The following is a 19,218-nucleotide window of genomic DNA, read 5'->3' on the forward strand; positions in this document are numbered from 1 at the left end:
TGCACACACACGCACACACACACACGCATGCACACACACACACGCATGCACACACACACACACACATTAGGGCACAATGTTCACATTAATAGAATAGAGATGTATATTGTTAAAAGGCCTTACTCTGCTGAAAAGCTGCTAGATAGTATGCATGCAGGCCTACAATGTTCACATCCTACACCACCATCAGAAGAGCTTGTAGGATCAAATCACAGGTGTGTAACAATTGCTGCAGGGACTCACCCAGGCCGACACCACCTGACCTGCCTGCACATGGCTCTCCTTTGTAACCAAAATACATCATTACATTACATGCATTGGCTGATCTGCTCTGAGTGTAAACTCTGAAACCAATCTCAAGTGTTAAGGAGTGATTTACTTTGCGTAGGCTATCTATCTTGAATCTTTAATTACTACATGTGCGTAATGACGCGTGCGTAAACTCTTTGGGACCTGTATAGTAACCTATCATTTATTGCTTTTTACTGTTCTAAATGGATAGGGTTTTATAAGAAATCGATGTGAAGAGTTAACAATTTCAAGACAGCTAAAACATTTTTTTCATTTCAGACGTCATAATGCAATGGGCGTGATATAGTCTCCCCATGACAGGCATTTCATGTGTGTTGCTGTTACTGTGAAATTAAACTCACATCAGACAACTCAAATAAAATAATCTAGTCATATAGAATAGAATTTCGTAATTATAATGGTTCATTTTTTCTCTTCTCTGTTGGTTAGTTTATTTACCGCTCTGTGCTATGTGTGATCCTCTGTCCTTTCCTTAGCTGGCAATCTGGGTTCCAAAAATCTGTCACCATTCCAAAGCGATGCGTCTTCGTATGTCGAGCAGAGAGCGGAGAGAGATATTTAGAGCGAGACATATTTCCTTCTCCACTGCCGAAGAGAATACCGCAGCTATTAATAAATAAATAACGACGTAGTAAAACTGTTTGACAGTATGACAAGATCTCCTCTGACTTCTTCTGCTAAAGACACGAATTAGCCTGACGCAAGCATGTCATATGGGTCTCAAATCACGTTAAAGCGAGCTGCATAAATAATGCGTGCGTGAGTAACATATACTGTAAACGAAGGGAGAAATCAGGGAGGATAGCGGAGGGCCAGTGGTAAGCGGCTCACCACTACGAGCCTGTCGTCTGTGCCAGACCACAGGCGGGGAAAGCGGGCCGAGACATCAACATGTCGAACCGAAAACATCGGGACAACCAAGAGATATGCGCCCGCAAGGTCCGGGAGTTGGCCCAGGCTGGAGTAAACAAACACTGCTTCGAGTGCAGTCAACCCGGGGTGACTTACATCGATATCACCGTGGGCTGCTTCGTTTGCACGTCGTGCTCTGGAATGCTGTAAGTATGGATAGCTTCTTCTATAACATGCATATTGCGCATAGGCTATTAGGCTACTTATGCCTACAATTATAATAAAACTATACAACTAAGCCCATTGCATGCCAAACCGAACTCATGGGTAGACGTAACATAGTAAATGTAAATTTGTGGTTCTCCAATTAGAATGTTATGTATTCATTTGTGGGTGTCCATGATCCATTTTGTATGATATGTTATGAATTGCAATTCGTACAATATGCTACAAATTACAATTTGTACAATATGTTACCAATTTGCAAAACGAATGATATGTTACGAATTCCAATTTGTTGTGGCTAATGCTAATGTTAGTTAGGCTAGGGTTTAGGGCAGGGTTTCCCAAACTCGGTCCTCAGGACCCCAAGGGGTGCACGTTTATTTTTTTTGCACTAGCACTACACAGATGATTCAAATAATCAATTAATCATCAAACTGTATAGTGTTAGGGCAAAAACCAAAACATTAACCCCTTGGGGTCCTGAGTACGGAGTTCGGGAAATGCTGGGTTAGAGGTTAAGGTTAGGGTTAGGACTTAAGTTAAAGGGTTAAGGGTACAGATAGGTGTTTGCTAACATGCTAAGTAGTTACAAATTAGCTAAAAAGTAGTAAGTAGTTGCAAAGTTGCTAATTAGATAAAACGCTAAAGTTGTCTGTGATGAGATTTCCACACACAACCTTTGGGTTACTAGAAGTTCCCAGTATACACCCACCCATCCACCCTGACCAATCACCCAACTTAATTTTTGTTCCTTAATTAACCTTCTGTCTTATGTAACCATACCAATCGTAACATAATTTGAGTGTCACCGGGGCCACACTGCACCAGGTGCACACTGCCTGCCCTCCAGAACATCTACAGCACCCGATGTCACAGGAAGGCCAAGAAGATCATCAAGGACCTCAGCCACCCGAGCCACAGCCTGTTCACCACGCTACCATCTAGAAGGCGGAGATAGTACAGGTGCATCAAATCTGGGACCGAGACTGAAAAACAGCTTCTATCTCCAGTAGGAATGCACAATATATCGGTAAGCATATCGGAATTGGTCGATATTAGCTAAAAATGCCAACATCGGATGTCTAAGCTGACGTGCATACCTATCTAACATAGGTAGATGGCGTAATGACGCCACAAAAAATATAGCACTACATGTGCAACACAGCATTCCTAACCTAGCCCACAATGTCTGCTGTGTGGATCGCGCAGTCAACAAGTCGAGCAGTCATTTGAAAGAGTAAGAAAATTTCAGTGAGGCAACTCAAAGGCGAAATCCATTAATGCCAAGATAATGGAATGAATTTCCCTTGATAATCAACCGTTCTCTGTCGTGGATGATGTTGGCTTTCGCAGACTGGTCGAGCACCGGTACACACTACCAAGTAGGCACTATTTTTCAGATGTCGCCCACCGAAGTTACACAGTATTGTTGAAACTCACATCCATGAGCTACTTGCTATGGGTGTCACTGCTATTAGCTTCACAACTGATATTTGGACCAGCGATGTCAGCCCCATGAGCATTATGAGTCTGACAGCACAGTGGGTCCACGAGGATTTTGTACTGAGGAAAGCCGTATTGCATGCTCAAGAATGTCCTGGTTCTCATACCACTGCTGCCATTTCAATGGCATTTGAGAACGTTTGAAACCTGGAAACATGAACACTCCTAGCTCTATTCGTACAACTGACTCGAGAAATAAGCTCAACTGCGTCTGCAGGTGACGTGATACCCTGTCATGGCATTGAAATGCTTGCTCAACAAAAATGCCAACACAGACCGTCGGTTAACTTGGAAAAATACTCTCCTAGAGGCTGTGAACAAGCGATTCGATGGCATTCTCTGAGCCTCTAATTTGTCGCTACCATGCTCGATGCTAGGTACAAGGACCGCTACTTCGATGCAGACAAGAAACAGGGTTTACGTGAAATGTTACAGACACAGCTGGACAAGATGGAAACGGACACAGTGACAGTGCCCACCAAGGAAGAGGCCACGGACAGACAGAGCTGAAACTTCACTGCTTGACATGTATGACGAAATCCTGGTTGAGAATGAACAAATGAACAACGAAACAGCACAGCAAGTAAGTGAAAGAAATAGATTTTGTTTTACTGGTAATGGGGACATACGTAAATGCCAACAAAATTACTTTTTGGTCAGTGTGTGTGTGTGTGTTGCAACTATTTAGCTGTACTAGAATGCTTAAAAGGCTGCACAAATGTTAAATATTGGTTTTAGATATCGGGGTTTTTTTGGCAAGGAAAATATTGGATATCGGACAAAAATGTCATATTGGTGCATCCTTAATCTCCAGGCTTTCAGACTGTTAAACGGTCACCACCTCCCGGCCCAATACCCTGCCCTGAACTTTAGTCACTGTTACTAGGCCGGCTCAATCCTGCACCTTAGAGACTGTTGCTGTAAGGACCGACGCCGGAGACAAGAAGCAGGTACAGGGAGTTGACATTTAATTAGGAACAGACAAAGAGCAAGACAAAAACAGCGTCAGCACACGGATTCACAATGCCAAACGACAATCAATGCAGCAGCGGGGAACAGAGATGGGGAACTGACAAATATAGGGGAGGTAATAAACAGGTGATTGAGTCCAGTTGAGTCCAATAATACGCTGATGCGCGTGACGGGGGGGGGAAGGCAGGTGTGCGTAATGATGGTGGCAGGAGTGCGCAATGCTGGGGAGCCTAGCGCCCTCGAGAGCCAATGGGGAAGAGCGGGAGCAGACGTGACAGTACCCCGCACCACCCGGCATCCCATCTGGGCGAGCCTGACGGGCCGGCCGAGGGCACGGGTGCTGGACAAGCCGGCTGGGCGTGAAACCCAGATGAACCGGCAGAGGCGTGAGAGCCTGGCGAGCCGGCTGAGGCATAGGAGCCTGACGATCCGGCTGAGGCATGAAGGCCTGTCGTTCCCGCTGAGGCGTGGGAGCCCGATGATCCGGCGGAGGCGTAGCAGCCTGACTAGCTGGCTGGGCATAAAAACATGACGATCCAGGTGAGACCTGACATGGGATGGGCACCTTCTGTGCCAACCGGGGCAAGAAACCTCTCGAGCCAGCTAGGGCGTGACAGCCCGATGAGCTGGCTTAGGCACCCCCGGTTCCTTCGGTGTCGGGCCCTGGACCCGACGTCACCACCAACCGGAACGTCAGTACTCCCTGATGCTTCGTATGATAGCTGCTGCATTCTGTAAGGACCGACGCCGGAGACGAGAAGCAGGTACGGGGAGTTGACATTTAATTAGGATCAGACAAAGAGCAAGACAGAAACAACGTCAGCACACGGATACACAATGACAAACGACAATCAATGCAGCAGCGGGGAACAGATGGGGAACTGACATATAGGGGAGGTAATAAACAGGTGATTGAGTCCAGGTGAGTCCTATAATACACTGATGGGGGAAGGCAGGTGTGCGTAATGATGGTGGCAGGAGTGCGCAATGCTGGGGAGCCTGACGCCCTCGAGCCCCTGGGGGGAAGAGCGGGAGCAGGTGTGACAGTTGCCCTATGTACATAGTCATTGACCATAGGTCACTTTAATAATGTGTACATACTGTTTTATCCGGACTCTGACATTGCTCGTTCTAATATTTATATATCTCTTAGTTCCTTTAGATTTTGGGGATTTGGGTGTATTGTTTTGTATTGTCAGGTATTACTGCACTGTTGGAGCTAGGAACATAAACACTTTGCTACACCCGCTACATCCGCGCTACACCTGCAATCTGTTAAATATGTGTATGCGACCAATAAAATGTAATCTGATTTGATTACTATGTTACGTCAGGTCTATGAGACCAGGCTGTGCATGCAGATAATGATTAACCAGTATGTTGCATCTGCAGATTCAATTTTAGGATGCTGCTGTTACATTTGAGTATTGACAAGAAACTGTAACATGGGTCTCTTCCTCCCCTTGGTGTCCTATGCTACAGTTAATCAGACTACTTTATAATTTTCAGGCGTGTCCGTAGTCGCGCTCGTGTTACGTTTCATTTCGGCATGGCTCCAGGTTTGGCGTTCTCTTCAGGCTCATGTATTGTATTCTGCATGCAGACCATAGCTCAGATCCCCAACAGATTATAGGCTGTGGCTGAGGGACATTTCGCAAGGTTTCACTAATTCGCAGCGGTGAGATTTCAGCACAGGTTTAGACTTTAGGACATGCTGTCTCACTCCAAAGAACAGTGCATGAGTACAATATTATGTACTGTTGGGTAAGCCTTCTCTACACTGTATACATTTTCACTATGGCCATTTTCACTGTAACAATTCATTTTCACTTTTTCTCACAGTCACCTGTCATTGCATCCATTTTTTTGAACAATTTAAATACCCTCTGCAGCCCTTTCCTCTTTTAAATGCTGTATCACAAGTGTTCGTCTTTAGCGATTTATGTTGTTATAAATGTGGAGTGCCCCCTTTCACATATCTTACATATCTCTTTTATCGGTTTCTCTTTTTCCAATCTCTCTCTTCTCTCAGGAGAGGACTCAACCCTCCCCACAGAGTCAAGTCTATCTCCATGACAACCTTCTCCCAACAGGAAGTGGAGTTTCTGCAAAACCATGGCAATGAGGTGAGTGACAGTCAGGTGGGCTTGTAGGCGGGACTTAACAGTATTACACCTGTATTTCACCCACCTCATTTCAATTCTGGGCATAATGCTCAAATCTCAGCTGGATACTTCAAGATTTCAACAGCAGGAAAAGGTGAACAAAACGCAACCATGACGCATACTTGGACTCCTAACATTCATTATTAAATATATACATGTCCCATGATGAATAGAGCAAGAATAAATTATATAGATATTATAAATAGATTTCATAAATGATAAATGTACATCCTTGGGCCGAGGCCACCAGGAGAGGGATTGAGGCCACATGAGATGGATGAATCTATCTCTGTCTAAGGAATAGTTTTTTAATGTGAACTAGACTAAATAAGGTCCAGCTAAAATCTCATCCATCTTTATGAGATAGAAGAGGATGCTTGATGCTTCCCTCTCTTGTACCAGTCAGACCAATAGAGTGTAGCACTGTTTGGTGGTTACAGGCTGTTTCTGGAGGAATGAAGGTGCTCTGCCCAATTTGTGCAGTGAATCGGATCGAACATCGCAGTTACTGTACACCCAAACCACCTCATCACTGTGTGTGTGTGTGTGAGAGAGAGAAAGAGAGAACGTGTGTGTGTGTGTGTGTGTGTGTGTGTGTGTGTGTGTGTGTGTGTGTGTGGTGAGAGAGCGTGTCTGCAGTGAAAGGGATCAAACTTTACAGTTGCACACAATAATACAATTAAGTTAGAAATGAGTTCATGTGTGCGTGCGTACATGAGTGTCTGATTCATTGCACCGATATCAGGTAGAAAAGTCTGGATAGTCAGATTTGGTTAGATCAATGTGTTGATGTTGATGATTCATAATTAGTCAGTGAGCTACACTAGTGTCGATCAGAGGACGTGACTCTAGCATGTTAACTAATGTGTTGGTAGGCAGATGTGTCTATTGCTCATTTTCTACATTATTATTTTGGTGTGTGTGTGTGTGTGTGTGTGTGTGTGTATAGAAATGTTTAACTACACTTGTGGGGTTCAGCAGTCCCCACAAGAATAGAAAACTAACAAATATTGGACCAACTGGGGACATTTTGTTGGTCCCCACAAGGTCAAATGCTATTTCTAGGGCGTTTAGGGTTAAGGATAGAATTAGTGGTAGGGTTAGAATTAGGTTTCAGGTTAGAGTTAGGAGCTAGGGTTAGTTTTAGGGTTAGGAGCTAGGGTTAGGTTTAGGGTTAAGGTTAGGTTTTCGGTTTAAGGTTAGGGTAAGGCTACTGATTAGGGTGAGATTCAGGATTAGGTTTAGGATTTTAGGGAAAATAGGATTTTGAATGGGACTGAGTTGTGTGTCCCCACAAGGTTAGTTGTACAAGAGTGTGTGTGTATGTGTGGTGCCTATTGTTGATGTTCTACATCATTATTTGTGTGTTCGTGTTTGTGTGTGCACACGTACGTGTGTCTGCGGCTCTGCACGTGTGTAGGTGGGGAGGAGGACCTGGCTGTGTGTCTTTGAGCCAAAGACAGATGGATGCTTCAACACAAGGGACTCACAGAAGCTCAAGGAGTTCCTCCAGGACAAATACGAGAAGAAGAAATGGTGAAAAAATCAATAAAGATATCATATCTCCATAAAGATATCTACAGTTGAAGTCGGAAGTTTACATACACCTTAACCAAATACATTTAAACTCAGTTTTTCACAATTCCTGACATTTAATCCTAGTAAAAATTCCCTGTCTTAGGTCAGTTAGGTTCACCACTTTATTTTAAGAATGTGAAATGTCAGAATAATAGCTGTTATTTATTTTATCACATTTATCACAGAATAACAGCTTTTATTTATTTTATCACATTCCCAGTGGGTCAGAAGTTTACATGCACTCTCAAAGATCGGCTATGAAAAAGCCAACTGACACTTACTCTTGTGTTACTGACTTGTTGCACCCTCGACAACTACTATGATTATTATTATTTGACCATGCTGGTCATTTATGAACATTTGAACATCTAGGCCATGTGCTGTTATAATCTCCACCCGGCACAGCCAGAAGAGGACTGGCCACCCCTCATAGCCTGGTTCCTCTCTAGGTTTCTTCCTAGGTTTTGGCCATTCTATGGAGTTTTTCCTAGCCACCGTGCTTCTACACCTGCATTGCTTGCTGTTTGGGGTTTTAGGCTGGGTTTCTGTACAGCACTTTGAGATATCAGCTGATGTAAGAAGGGCTATATAAATTAATTTGATTTGATTTGATTTGAATTAGTATTTGGTAGCATTGCCTTTTAATTGTTTAACTTGGGTCAAAGGTTTCGGGTAGCCTTCCACAAGCTTCCCACAACAAGTTGGGTGAATTTTGGCCCATTCCTCCTGACAGAGCTGGTGTAACTGAGTCAGGTTTCTAGGCCTCCTTGCTTGCACAGGCTTTTTCAGTTCTGCCCACAAATGTTCTATAGGATTGAGGTCAGGGTTTTGTGATGGCCACACCAATACCTTGACTTTGTTGTCCTCAAGCCATTTTGCCACAACTTTGGAAGTATGCTTGGGGTCATTGTCCATTTGGAAGACCCATTTGTAACCAAGCTTTAACTTCCTGACTGATGTCTTGAGATGTTGCTTCAATATATCCACATAATTTTCCTTCTTCATAATGCCATCTATTTTGTGAAGTGCACCAGTCCCTCCTGCAGAAAAGCACCCCCACAACATGATGCTGCCAACCCCATGCTTCACGGTTGGGATGGTGATCTTCAACTTGCAAGCCTCCCCCTTTTTCCTCCAAACATAACAATGGTCATTATGGACAAACAGTTCTTTTTTGTTTCATCAGACCAGAGGACATTTCTCCATGTGCAGTTGCAAAGCGTAGTCTGGCTTTTTTATGGCGGTTTTGGAGCAGTGGCTTCTTCCTTGCTGAGCAGCCATTCAGTTTATGTCGATATAGGACTCGTTTTACTGTGGATATAGATACTTTTGTACCTGTTTCCTCCAGCATCTTCACAAGGTCCTTTGCTGTTGTTCTGGGATGGATTTGCACTTTTCGAACCAAAGTACGTTCATCTCTAGGAGACAGAACGCGTCTCCTTCCTGAGCGGTATGACGGCGGCGTGGTCCCATGGTGTTTTTACTTCCGTACTATTGTTTGCACAGATGAACGTGGTACCTTCAGGCATTTGGAAATTACTCCCAAGGATGAACCAGACTTGTGGAGGTCTACATTTTTCTTTCTGAGGTCTTGGCTGATTATTTTTGATTTTCCCATGATATCAAGCAAAGAGGCACTGAGTTTTAAGGTAGGCCTTGAAATACTTCCACAGGTACACCTCCAATTGACTCAAATGATGTCAATTAGCCTATCAGAAGCTTTTAACGCCATGACATAATTTTCTGGAATTTTCCAAGCTGTTTAAAGGCACAGCCAACTTAGTATATGTAAACTTCTAACTCCATGGAATTGTGATACAGTGAATTATAAGTGAAATAATCTGTCTGTAAACAATTGTTGGAAAAATTACTTGTTTCATGGACAAAGTAGATGTCTGAACCGACTTGCCAAAACTATAGTTTGTTAACAAGAAATTTGTACCGTGGTTGAAAAACGAGTTTTAATGACTCCAACCTAAGTGTATGTAAACTTCCGACGTCAACAGTATATGTCAGACGTACCACCTATTTCGAACTCATCCCAACTCAAAGTTGTACACTGAGTTGAATGTGTTAAATGTCCATTCAAATTATTTTTAGCACAATGCATTTACTTACATTGGGAAAATGATTTTTTTATTAGTTTAGTCTCATTGAAATAAAATCTCTTCTTCAAATGTAGTCACAGCAACATGGAACTATTTTTCAGGCATTTTTCGAAGAACAAGAGCCGGAGGGAGGTGGAGGGACCCTGGAGCCCGCCGGGGGTGCAGGCCTTACCCTCCTCTCACGGCCCCCCACCCACCCAGGCCCCATCCCATGCCATGCCCCCCTCCGCCAGACCCATACGCACACTGGTGAGATACCTATCTCCTCCGATGGATTGAGGAGATGCGATAGAGGCAGAGGGATATTTCATGTATATAAAGCTTTATTACATTAAATTGAAGGAGAAAGTGAAGAGAGAGGGAGAGAGAAAGGAGGGAGAGAGGGAAAAAGAAGTGGAGAGAGAGAGATAGAAAGTAAGAGAAAAAGAGAGAGAGAGTTGTTACTGTGGAGAAGACTAATAGAGTTAGAAGTGTTACTGTGGAGAAGACTAATAGAGTTAGAAGTGTTACTGTGGAGAAGACTAATAGAGTTAGAAGTGTTACTGTGGAGCAGACTAATATAGTTAGACTAATAGAGTTAGAAGTGTTACTGTGGAGCAGACTAATAGAGTTAGAAGTGTTACTGTGGAGAAGACTAAGAGTTAGAAGTGTTACTGTGGAGAAGACTAATAGAGTTAGAAGTGTTACTGTGGAGCAGACTAATAGAGTTAGAGGTTTTACTGTGGAGAAGACTAATAGAGTTCGAGGTTTTGCTGTGGAGAAGACTAATAGAGTTAGAAGTGTTAGTGTGGAGAAGACTAATAGAGTTAGAAGTGTTAGTGTGGAGAAGACTAATAGAGTTAGAAGTGTTAGTGTGGAGAAGACTAATAGTGTTAGAAGTGTTACTGTGGAGAAGACTAATAGAGTTAGAAGTGTTACTGTGGAGAATACTAATAGAGTTAGAGAGAGGTGAATACTGTACCTGAATACTGTACCGACAGAGATCCAATGACACAGAGACAGAGACGGATGACCAAAGAGAACCCACTCCAGGTCATCTTCACAGCAAAGATAAAGGGGTGAATAACAGATGAAATGTTAAATGAGGATAATGTAACACAGAGGAGAAATACACCCACCCACTATGTGTCCCCCCCCCCTCCCCCCTCACATCTCCCCTCTCCTCCAGTCCCAGTCCCAGCTCTCGTCCTGGGGGGACAGAGTCCCCGCCATCTCCCCTGCGGACATGAGGGCTGATGTGTTTACCGCCCGTGCTCCCTCACGCTCCCAGAGCTTTAGAGACCCCCCAATGAAAGGTAGAACTGTTCACATTCTTTTTTGGTACAATGAATAATGGAGCCTGAGGCAACATCGTTTGACGCCTGTTTCTTCTTTCTCTTTCCACCTCTCTCTATCGTTATGTCTGTTTCTTTCTCTTTCTCACTTTCTGTTTCTCTCCTTGCCAATCTCTCTGTCCTCTCTACCGCTCTCTCTCTCTCTCTCTGTCGCTCGCTCACTCACTCTCTCTCTCGCCCTCTCTCTCTCTCTCTCAGAGTCTCTACTGAGAGGTATAGAGAGACAACGACCAGGCTCTCTGTCTTCAACAATGGGGCCCCAGAGCCACGCCCCCTCCTTTCCAGCCCTCCCTCGACCCTCAGGTAAAGACCACACCCTTCTCTACTTACATATCTCTCCATTTCTCTCTCTCAACTTTTACCTCCTTAGCCAGTAGCACTTTCAAAAACAACTTCACTTTAGTTGTTTTTTTACCTTTCTTTAACTACGCAGGTAAGGCACGAACCCGTACTGTAATTGATTTTGTCCTGAATTTGTATTCAGAGGTATAGAACAAAACAGAATACAATAGAATATAATATAGCCTTGGTGGGAGTGCATACTGGCCAGCAGTCCTGTACTCTTCTGCTATTAATTCTGATTAGTCCGTTTCTCGCTTCAAAGTCCCTGATGGGAGAACCGGCCAGGTCAAGTAGAGACACACTGTACCCTGAGATAGATAGATAGATAGATGGAGAGAGAGAAATAACACGAATAAAACTATTTTTAGAGAGTGGACAATGCCCCATTCAACAGGGGCCCAATGGTATTTCACAGCTCAGAATTATGCTATGATTCTGTCCAGGACAGACCCTATCTAGGAACACATTCAACTCCTGCTGGCTGCTAATACATGTAGCATGCTATACGTTTGTGCAAAGCTAGGATTTCCCCAATAATCCATTGAGGTTCTATTTGCTATCTTGTTTTGGTGAGGCTATTGGATGGTCAAGTCACATGGAAAAACATGCACGGGTTGCATCTGAAATGGCACCCTATTGCCTATATAGTGCACTACTTTGTAGGCCCTGGTCAAATGCAGTGCACTAGATAGGGAATTGGGTGCCATCTCGGACTCACCCCCAGCCTTCCTTATCTCGGCCATCTTTGTTTGGTCCTCTCAGGTCGTACAGTGTCCTCCTCGGGGGGCTTAGCCCCCTTCAGGGCCTTCCCTAAGTCTCTGAGCGTGGATTTTGGGGGGCTCAGCCAGCAGCAGAGTCACAGTGGCCTCAGCATCAACCCCCCAGCCCCCAGCCCAAACACACACACAAACCACCAGGACCGCTATGCTGCCCTGTCCCAACTAAACAGTGTCTTCTCTGACACGTCGCCTGGACCTGGACCTACAGGTAAGGGTAGAAGGAGTGTGTGTGGGGGGTGGGAGAGGGTGGGTGTGTGTGTATGTATGTGTGTGTACACATTTTAGTCCTCACAAGAATAGTACACCAACAACAATTCAGAGAAGTGAGGACATTTTGCCGGTCCTCACTCGTAAAAATACTATTTTAGGCTTAGGGGTTAGGTTTAGGATTATGGTAAAGTTTAGGGGTTAGGTAAAATAGGATTTTGAATCCCAAAAAAGACCTCACAAGTATAGTAAGACATAGTGTGTGTATGTGTGTGTGTATATGTGTGTGTGTGTGTGTGTGTGTGTGTGTGTGTGTGTGTGTGTGTGTGTGTGTGTGTGTGTGTGTGTGTGTGTGTGTGTGTGTGTGTACATTGCATAATGCCTTACTCTAAATGCCAAGGTTTTACTAAGTGAATGATCCCATTGTGTTTTCTGCACTCAATACTAAACCGTTTGGTTGTTACAGAACAACCTTGGAAATATGTTCCAGTTTAGATTTAGCAATGCTACTAACTGCTAACTAATAATAACATAAATGTGCACGAACAATGCCTTAGGCATATATCATTGTTTTATTCCCATGATTCAATACATAGTATCTCTCCCCTGGGCAATAATATACTGTAGGTAGATGTATGTGTATTTTCTTTTGATTAATATAGCAACTATAAGCTGTTTTTTTTTTACACTGCACAGTCAATAGTTACACCTTGACCAATCACACACTGAGCGTGGAAACTTTGCACCCTATGTCAAATCAAATCAATTACATGTGAACTCTCAAATTAGCCCCCAGCTGAGCCCTGTGCTTATAGACTGGGTGGCTGACAACGTTACAAGGCAGAAGGCCGTATGGTGTTATGATTCAGAGAGGTCTGATAGCTAGCAACAATGACAAGAAGCTGCCATGTGGGGAATCGTATGTGGCTTGTTTCAGCTCGTTGTAGCTTTTTATTGATACCATGTCTTGTTTTGAGGTGTTTTGACTCATGTCATGTCTATGCTAATATTGGCTAAAATTCGCTAGCTAGCTCACCAACAACTGTAATGATGAATTTGAGGGACAAGTGCTCATTGTGCAAATGTATTTATGTTTTCAATAAACATTTGGTGACAAAATATAGTTTACATGTTGTCAACAATCGAAGCCCACCCTGTCTGTTTTTCCCCATAGTTGCGCACGCGTCGGTTTTGTTGTTAACCCTAGACAACCAACCCGTCTATGGTTTGTCTATTTATTTGAATGTGTGTTTTCAGCGCCCCCCGGTGGACTACCCCAGTATAGCACCCTATTTGGAAACCGCCTGTCCTCCAGTTCCACTCCTGCCAGGTAATGAATGCAATGTCAAGCAAATACACTTAACATTCCTATTTAATGCATCGAAGAAGTGTAGACTCTGTTAAAGTGCACCAGTCCAGGTACAAATACATTGTTTTATTTGCTCAGGATATTTGCATGCCCTTGGTTTAGTAATTCATGACAGACCCACATCATAGCTGGAGGCAACTGCAATATTAAATTGACTTGTTTTTAATGTTCATGCATGTAATAATATATAGTTGGTCTTAACTCTTTCCTCTTATTTTCCAACTTTCTTCAGCTCTCCAGGCGTGGATGCTGTGTCGGGATCCCAAACATTTGCAAGTAGGCAGTGTTACAAAAATATGAATCAATCATGGAGGCAGAGGCGCAACCTTTGTTTTAGAAGTTGGGGGGGATATTTTTTTTAATTCCATTTTTTTAACCTGTCGGTTAAACACTCCAGACAGCCTACCGGTCCTAAAGCACACCTTTGCCTCGTTTTGTATCACGCTCCAATGATAAAACTGGAGGGGACAAAAATGCAATTTCAGAATGTCCCTCCCCCCGTCCCCAGTGAAAGTTGCACCCCTGCATGCAGGTGTATATTTTTCCTGAAAAACTTTGAAAGGCTTGAACTTATCCATGAACTATTGTCTCTGTCTCGCTCTCGCTATCCTTGTCTCTCTCTCTCTCTCTTTCTTCTCTTTCTCTCTGTCTCCTACCTCCATGTCTCAGACTTCCCCAACCCGTTCAGCTCCAGTTCCAGCTCTCAGCAGCAGCAGCCTGCCCTGTCCCCCAGTAACCCCTTCAACAGGTCCACCTCAGGAGGTAAGCTGCCAGCAGAGCACTTCTGATTCAGCCTGGGGGCAAAGGTCAACAATGTACAGTAACAGGGGTAACTGTATATAAGTAATTTATAGACAGTCTTCATTAGTTAATAGTTCATGTAGTTTAGGAATCATTAACAAACAGTTATATTGGAGATTTGGGACCCCTGGATTCTTGGTTTATTGTAATATTTCAATGTACTGTGTGTGACTTAACACCCTTATGTTGTTTCCCTATGCAGGTGACTCCAGTGGGTTCGTCAGCTCTCCAACCTCAGTGTTCCCTCCGTCCGCCACCTTCCCAACTCCCGCTACCCAGAATGCATTTCCACACAAGCATGCCAACAACCAGGAAGCCAACGGCAAGTATAAGTCTATTCTAATTCTCGTGCTATTGTTTTCTATTCTCGCCAAAATAATTTTGAGAATTTTCTCCAACCGTATAGGACAAGAGCACACAAAAAGTGTTTACCATTTGGTGTTCTATATATATACAAATTACAGTACATGCTTTGCCAAGAAACAAAACAGTTCATCACTGCAGTGCTGCATGGATGTTTTCTCTGGCTGGCCTGCAGCAGCATACCCTGTCATCTGTTATATATGGGGGTTGGCCTGTGATCAAAAACAACTCTGCCTCCTCAAACCCTAAGAGGCGCCAACATCACAGCTAATGATGATCACAGCGTCTTCTCCCATGCTTACATAATACCAACTCAGTCCCCAAATATAGAGTTAGAACCCATGGAATTAGAATTAGTGAAACCTCCATGGTCTGAGGGTGTTGTCTATTCTAGTAATTATATTTCTAGGTTAGCACCCACTTTCATGTTGGATGCTGGATGATTTCAATGTGTTTGAATAGGGTTCTATGTTTGTCAGACTAGTATTGGATGTATTAGTCTTTGGTCCTAATGTATCTCTGATTTTGGGGTGTTGTTGGGTTTGTAGGTTTTGCCTCTTTCCCTGCATCGGACTCTCAACCCAAAGTTCCTCGTCCAATGTCAGTGAACCCATTCACTGTGAGTATCACACCACACCACAGCAACACTACAATAAGCATTGAGTGTACTTCAATAGATTTGCACAGTTTGTTGGGGATTTGGACCGCTAGCTGCTTAATTCTCATGCTAATGCTTAATTCAAAAGGTTTTAGAGGGCTTTTCTGGTGATGTAGATGTACAGCAGGAACTCACCCTCTCCCACTCTCTCTCCCTCCATCCATCTCTCCTCACCCTCTCCCACTCTCTCTCCCTCCATCTCTCCTCACCCTCTCCCTCCATCTCTCCTCACCCTCTCCCTCTCCCTCCCTCTCTCCTCACCTTCTCTCTCTCTCCATCTCTCCTCACCCTCTCCCACTCTCTCTCCCTCCATCTCTCCTCACCCTCTCCCTCCCTCTCTCTCCCTCCATCTCTCCTCACCCTCACCCTCTCCCTCTCCCTCCATCTCTCCTCACCCTCTCCCACTCTCTCTCCCTACATCTCTCCTCACCCTCTCCCTCTCCCTCCATCTCTCCTCACCCTCTCCCACTCTCTCTCCCTACATCTCTCCTCACCCTCTCCCACTCTCTCTCCCTCCATCTCTCCTCACCCTGTCCCTCTCTCTCTCCTCACCTTCTCCCTCTCTCCATCTCTCCTCACCCTCTCCCACTCTCTCAACCTCCATCTCTCCTCACCCTCTCCCTCGCCTCACCTTCTCTCTCTCTCCATCTCTCCTCACTCTTTCCCTCCCTCTCTCTCCATCTCTCCTCACCCTCTCCTCACCTCTCTCTCTCCTCACCCTCTCCTCACCCTCTCTCTCTCTCCATCTCTCCTCACCCTCTCTCTCTCTCCATCTCTCCTCACCCTCTCTCTCTCTCCATCTCTCCTCACCCTCTCTCTCCTCTCTCCTCCATCTCTCCTCACCCCTCTCTCTCTCTCTCTCCATCTCTCCTCACCCTCTCTCTCTCTCTCTCTCTCCATCTCTCCTCACCCTCTCTCTCTCTCTCCATCTCCTCCTCACCCTCTCTCTCTCTCTCCATCTCTCCTCACCCTCTCTCTCTCTCTCTCTCTCCATCTCTCTCACCCTCTCTCTCTCTCTCTCCACCTCCCTCTCTCTCTCCCTCTCTCCCCCCCCTCTCTCTCTCTCTCTCTCTCCCTCTCTCCTCACCCTCTCTCTCTCTCTCCATCTCTCCTCACCCTCTCTCTCTCTCTCCATCTCTCCTCGCCCTCTCTCTCTCTCTCTCCATCCTCCCCCTCTCTCTCCTCTCTCATCTCTCCTCACCCTCTCCTCTCTCCCTCCATCTCTCCTCACCCTCTCTCTCTCTCTCTCTCCATCTCTCCTCACCCTCTCTCTCTCTCTCTCCATCCTCTCCTCACCCTCTCTCTCTCTCTCTCCATCTCTCCTCACCCTCTCTCTCTCTCTCTCCATCTCTCCTCACCCTCTCTCTCTCTCTCTCCATCTCTCCTCACCCTCTCTCTCTCTCTCTCCATCTCTCCTCACCCTCTCTCTCTCTCTCTCCATCTCTCCTCACCCTCTCTCTCTCTCTCTCTCCATCTCTCCTCACCCTCTCTCTCCTCACCCTCTCCCTCTCTCTCTCTCCTCACCCTCTCCCTCTCTCTCCATCTCTCCTCACCCTCTCCCTCTCATCTCTCCTCACCCTCTCTCTTTCTATCTCTCCCTTACCCTCTTTCCATCTCTCCCTCTCCATCTCTCCCACCCTCTCTCTTTCCATATCTCCCTCACCCTTTCCCTCCTTCCATATCTCCCTTATCTTTTCCCTGTCTTTCCATCTCTCCCTCCCTCTCTCTCTCTCCATCTCTCAGGGGAATGTTTACTCGAGTAGAGGAACATCGCGAAACCCTTTCATCTGATACCGGCGCCCCCGGCTACCCCCCAACCACCCCTGGGCACATGAAGACCAGTGAACTTTAGGAGCTTCTGCCATTTCAATGCCTCTAGAGTATTTTCGCCTTCAGAGAGAGGGGAAACCTTCATGCAGGCTCCTCTCCCCTCTACGTACGTGTGTGTGTGGAGTCTCTGTACAGTAATGTTGATCCGTTGAAATAACGTGTACAAATGCGTGCCTGTGTGTGTGTGTGTGTGTGTCTGTGAGTGACCATATATTAAAGGTGTTAGTATGACAATAGAATCCACCTCAGGGCTCAGTGGGTGCCATCAACAAGACACACACACACACACGCTTCGCTGTTTCTCCCATGTCCCGCTTTTGTGCAACAACAGTCCCATTTGTAAAACAGTACGCCAAATCATCACATTCGGCTTGCTTTTTGGAGCCACCTCTGAAAATGGCCTTCAAAAACTGCCCAAAACTAGCCAGTCCAGTCAGTCAGTCAGCGTGTATCAAGTTACAGAAGGGAGAGATATCCCACTTCAAGGCTATGAGAGCTGAACAAGATGACAAGAGCAAAAAATTATGACAAGCAAGCATTTTTTTCCCTTAGTGATGGTTATGGCAGCCTTAACACAACATCCTCCTAATGCATGTAGATAGGAGGACATTACAGACAAGCCTGTCTTTCCCCCCATGTGCTGTGTGTATGTATGTGGAAAACACGTTTGTATTGTTTTATGTCCGTTTTTGTCTTGAGTAAATCATTTGTGTTTCAGTCTCAGGCTGCATGCGCTTGGAGGGCTTCAAGAGGAGATACTATTGAATGTAAAAGCTATTTTCAAAACAAAAGTTTTATTTCTCCCTGTAATGGACCAAATGTTTGTTATTTTGGGTGAAAATAAGAGATGAAATTGATCTCTTGCAAAGAAAAGAAAGAGTTCTATTGAGAAAGTGTTTGTAATGATGTGTCCATGTTCATAAATTCAAATATTTGTCGTGTCTTTAAACAGTGTCTAGTTCTTTATTCGGTGTGTGAGAGAAAATATTTCATGATATATAACTTGTAACAAACTATTTGGATAATCAAATATTTACCCAAGTAATTGCTTCCGTTGGCTTTCAGCCAATTATGGATAGCCTATTTAAAAACTTCCCTATTGACAACTTGAAATTGGTCAATTCAACCACCAGGCGGCGTATGTTGCACAGTTTTCTAGCCTTGTCCATGAGGTGGCATATACGCTGAGTGTACAAAAGATTAAGAACACCTGCTCATTCCATGATATGGACTGACCAGGTGATTCCAGGTGAAAGCTTTGATCCCTTATTGATGTCACTTGGTAAATACACTTCAATCAGTGTAGACGAAGGGGAGGAGACAGGGTAAAGAAGGATTTGTAAGCCTTGAGACATGGATTGTGAATGTGCCATTCAAAAGACTTAAGTGCCTTTTCTAGTAAAGGTGCCAGTCGCACCGGTTTGAGTGTGTCAAGAACTGCATCGCTACAGGGGTTTGTTTGGTCCACCACCCAAACGACAACTTGACACAACTGTGGGAAGCATTGGAGTCAACATTGATTGAATCATGTAATTATGCCTACACAATGTCAATTTTTCCTACTACAATTAAATCGATCGCACTAACATCTGTAACAGGGTTAAACTAAAAAGCACAAACAAGCCAATGGTACACAAGAGGTTCGTTCCATCATCGGGGTGAAATTTGATGAGGGTTGCATTTCTGGTTTTAAGAAAGTCTCAATCGTGCAGCACATCAAATGATCTTCAAAATAACGTTGCTAGTTTCACAATATTGGCTGAAGCGCATAGGCATTCTTATAAGAACGAAACGTCATATGAAATTCGATTCAAGTTCGC

General features: G+C 44.6%; 1 protein-coding gene across 1 annotated transcript; it reads left to right on the top strand.

The window, feature by feature from the left end:
• Positions 1–652: 652 nt before the first annotated feature.
• Positions 653–18,347, top strand: LOC115198275 (arf-GAP domain and FG repeat-containing protein 2). Its single transcript, XM_029760141.1, has 13 exons — positions 653–1,370; positions 5,897–5,990; positions 7,450–7,565; positions 9,817–9,964; positions 10,884–11,010; positions 11,248–11,352; positions 12,154–12,378; positions 13,635–13,707; positions 13,979–14,022; positions 14,416–14,508; positions 14,750–14,869; positions 15,459–15,529; positions 17,312–18,347. Exons 1-13 carry the CDS (start codon positions 1,204–1,206, stop codon positions 17,357–17,359), a joined length of 1,431 nt encoding a protein of 476 aa, XP_029616001.1. The 5' UTR covers positions 653–1,203; the 3' UTR covers positions 17,360–18,347.
• The last annotated feature ends 871 nt before the right edge of the window (positions 18,348–19,218 follow it).

Source organism: Salmo trutta, chromosome 8, assembly GCF_901001165.1.
Source record: "Salmo trutta chromosome 8, fSalTru1.1, whole genome shotgun sequence".
In the NCBI taxonomy this organism is placed as follows: domain Eukaryota; kingdom Metazoa; phylum Chordata; class Actinopteri; order Salmoniformes; family Salmonidae; genus Salmo; species Salmo trutta.

What these genes read in the sequence shown, in the direction of transcription:
- LOC115198275 (XM_029760141.1), top strand. Translation starts at nt 1,204, where the DNA reads ATGTCGAACCGAAAACATCGGGACAACCAAGAGATATGCGCCCGCAAG. An exon ending in ACGTCGTGCTCTGGAATGCT is followed by an intron (nt 1,371 to 5,896) that starts GTAAGTATGGAT and finishes CTCTTCTCTCAG; the next exon opens with GAGAGGACTCAACCCTCCCC. An exon ending in AGCCCTCCCTCGACCCTCAG is followed by an intron (nt 11,353 to 12,153) that starts GTAAAGACCACA and finishes TGGTCCTCTCAG; the next exon opens with GTCGTACAGTGTCCTCCTCG.